This window comes from Pempheris klunzingeri, chromosome 17, assembly GCF_042242105.1.
Source record: "Pempheris klunzingeri isolate RE-2024b chromosome 17, fPemKlu1.hap1, whole genome shotgun sequence".
In the NCBI taxonomy this organism is placed as follows: domain Eukaryota; kingdom Metazoa; phylum Chordata; class Actinopteri; order Acropomatiformes; family Pempheridae; genus Pempheris; species Pempheris klunzingeri.
The window spans coordinates 8352715-8356161 of record NC_092028.1 but is presented as its reverse complement, the minus strand read 5'-3'; the positions used below and the strand labels follow the sequence as shown (position 1 = coordinate 8356161).

At 40.7% G+C, this 3447-nt stretch overlaps 1 protein-coding gene across 1 annotated transcript; it reads left to right on the top strand.

Annotated features, from left to right (window-relative positions):
* Window positions 1–331: 331 nt before the first annotated feature.
* Window positions 332–2071, top strand: prl (prolactin). The gene is made up of 5 exons (XM_070847597.1): window positions 332–374; window positions 1035–1156; window positions 1252–1359; window positions 1595–1777; window positions 1880–2071. Exons 1-5 carry the CDS (start codon window positions 332–334, stop codon window positions 2069–2071), a joined length of 648 nt encoding a protein of 215 aa, XP_070703698.1.
* Window positions 2072–3447: the final 1376 nt, after the last annotated feature.

The following is a 3447-nucleotide window of genomic DNA, read 5'->3' as shown; positions in this document are numbered from 1 at the left end:
ATAATGAATTAAGACATGTACAAAACGTTGTGTGAACATTGGTGTTTTTATTCATCCATCTAATCAAGATCACATCTGTGCCACACACACACACACACACACACACACCAACCTGACTGCATCCTGTTACATCCATTCAAATCTACTTGACCATGTTTCTCATTATTAGCTGGACCAAACAAGTTCCCATTAGCGCACGCTCACCCTGCTGCTGCATAACCAAACTATTGAAGCCAAGGAACTATAAAATGGAGGCAACATGGAGAAAGAGAAAGAAACAGCGAGGAGAAAAAGAAGCAAAGACCGACATAAAGGTAGCGAAAGAAGAGAGATGGCTTACAGGAGAAACAACGGAGGCAAACTCTTCATGACGGGTGAGACAAGCTCAGTTTTTCTGTTTGATCTATCTGTGAAATCTATGTTTTTCTGGGATCTATACAATCCTTATATTACACTAAAATAATATTAAATGTTCATTTCTAACATGTTCTAAAATGTGTGCACCTTGTGTCTGTTCAGTAGAGAAATGTTTCTGATGCTCTAAACCAGAGATTTTAAACATTATATAATTACTAGATCTATTATATTGACCATTATTAGCTCATCAGATGTAGTATAACAGTTATAACAGTATAACAAGTTTATTTTTGCACTGTAAAATGTCTGGTTTAGTACAAAGGACGCTTATCACAAATATTTGTTAATGTTATGCGGCTTCACAAAACAAAAAAAAAAGAATATCATGCATTTTAGTGAAACTGGACTTTTATTTTTAACTTTAAAATTCGATATCTGTGTTACCCTTAAAAGTCCACTATCGGTCAGGATATTGTTCCATTCACAAATGGGAAAAAATGCAGCAATATTACTTTTTTATCCACCAAAACTCACATTAATCATATCACCAATCATCAGTCATTAAATCCTTCAGAAAACACACACTGTTTTGAAGAGGGGTATAAAAGATGTTGAAATATCATGCAGCATCGTTATCAGGTTGGTTAGGACAGGATAACTTATTTTGATGTTTCCAGGCTCCATAGTGTTGTATATGGTGGCAGCGTGCGGTGCCATCCCCATCAATGACCTGCTTGATCGGGCCTCCCAGCGCTCCGACACCCTGCACTCCCTGAGCACAACACTCACCCACGAGCTGGTCAGTGCTTTTGGCTATTATGTGTGTGTTTGTGGTGTCTGAGGGGATTGTGATTGCATAGTACATATGATAATCATCCTCTGTCCTCCTCCCAGGACTCTCATTTCCCTCCTATAGGCCGGGTGATTATGCCCCGCCCCTCAATGTGCCACACCTCCTCTCTGCAGACGCCCAATGACAAGGACCAAGCTCTGCAAGTATCAGTGAGTAACACATCTTGAAACATTTGTCGCACTTACTGATCTCTGCAGGCCGACTGCTGGAATTACAGTATGTCTGTCTGACAGGTGGCTGTCACTCTAATATCTGGACACACTGTTCAGCACATCATCAGTAAAAATAAGACCTCCCTTCAGCTTTTTGTCTTGCATTCTCTTTGCACTTAAACCTTATTGTTCTATGTCATTATTACCTGCGTGACTTCTTCTTCTCCTCCAGGAGTCCGACCTGTTGTCGCTGGCTCGCTCACTGCTCAGAGCCTGGCTCGACCCCCTGGTGGTCCTGTCCTCCTCTGCTAACACCCTGCCTCACCCAGCCCACAACAGCATTTCCAACAAGATCCAGGAGCTGCAGCAGCACTCCAAGAGCCTGGGAGACGGCCTGGATATCCTATCTGGAAAGGTGCGCACGTGTGTGAAAAGACAAACCCTTGAAATTGTTTAGCTTTTGCAACAGTTTTCCTGCCTTTGCCAACCCCACCTCTCACCTTCCTTTCTCTGCCAGATGGGTCCAGCGGCTCAGACCATCTCCTTACTGCCCTACAGGGGGGGCAATGACATCGGCCAGGACAGGATCTCCAAATTGATCAATTTCCATTTCCTGCTGTCCTGCTTCCGCCGGGACTCCCACAAGATTGACAGCTTCCTGAAAGTCCTACGCTGCCGGGCAGCAAAAATGCAACCCGAGATGTGCTAATGAGTGAGGCAGCCAGCTTGAATCTGGGGTGGGGGGGAACTGTTGTCAAAGCTTGTATTGCCTGCCAGCTGTAGATCAGCGTGTACTAGAAATCTGCTATCTGTAGTCTGCATTATGAGCTCGCAAAAGGTAAAAATAAGGAGGGGTTACATGGCACACACACACACAGGAAATCATCTTTTGTTTAAAGTGACATATTTGAATCCATCATGCTGCACAAAACATTGCCTTTGCTGATCTAGTTCTCAATGTGAATGTATACATGCTAATAATATGAAACACATTGGAATAGATGGTTTTAGCCTTTACTGATTTTTACCCCTAAAACAGCTTCCTTATTAAGTTGTAAAAGTCAGTGGTTAAAACTGGATAAGACATTTGACATAGGTTGGGGGGGGGGTGTAAACCAAAGGTTTAGAACCCCAAGCCCACGGCTCAGCGTCTTTTCCACCTAATAAAGCTTCATACCCTCAAAGCCGAGCTGCCAAAGGAGCGTCGCCAACTAATGCTTGACTTGTAACAAGCAGCAGCAACTGCACTTTAGATTTAATTACATTTGCTGGATGGCATTTTGAATGCAATGCCTGTCAGTTGACTTGATTCCTTTTAAAATCTGTTTATCAATAAAAAATCATCTCTTGCACAGTCAAATCCTTCATGTCAGTTTTTTTCTAGAAAGAACGCCAGCAGGACTTAAGCGACATATGTTTATGTTCAAGAGACCCAGGAATCATGATGTCAGCAAAGGAGGAAGTAGTAGTTAGTAGTTTTTGTAACCATGATGGCGAAGATCCCCTAATCTTTACTTTTAACTCTTTTAAGTAGTAATTTTAACCCAAAGAATGATGTTTTTTTCTAACTGTAAATAAGAACCTTATTTATTACCAAACACATTTGTCCTTAATCTAACCAAACCTTATTCTTATAACAGTGATTTATCAACGTGATCACATGGGATGGCGTATAAACCCAAAGGACATTCCGTCTGTGTGTTTTTTCATGGTGAACTTATCGATGATAAATATGCAACATCTGGTTAGACTTTCAAAATAAAGTGTGACGTCCATCTCACCCCCACCCTCAGACACTGCTATCACAGATACAGTTCATAAACGGAGCTCTAGCATCTTTTTATTACATTATAGTAAGTACATTTGTTCAAACTTTGTACATCTGTAAATATGCATAATTAATGTACAGTGGGTACAGAAAGTATTCAGACCCCTTCACTTTTTCCACATTTTGTTATGTTACAGCCTTATTCCAAAATGGATTAAATTCTTTTTTTTCCTCATCAATCTACACACAATACCCCATAATGACAAAGTGAAAAAAGTTTTTTAGAAATTTTTGCAAATGTATTAAAAAATAAAAAA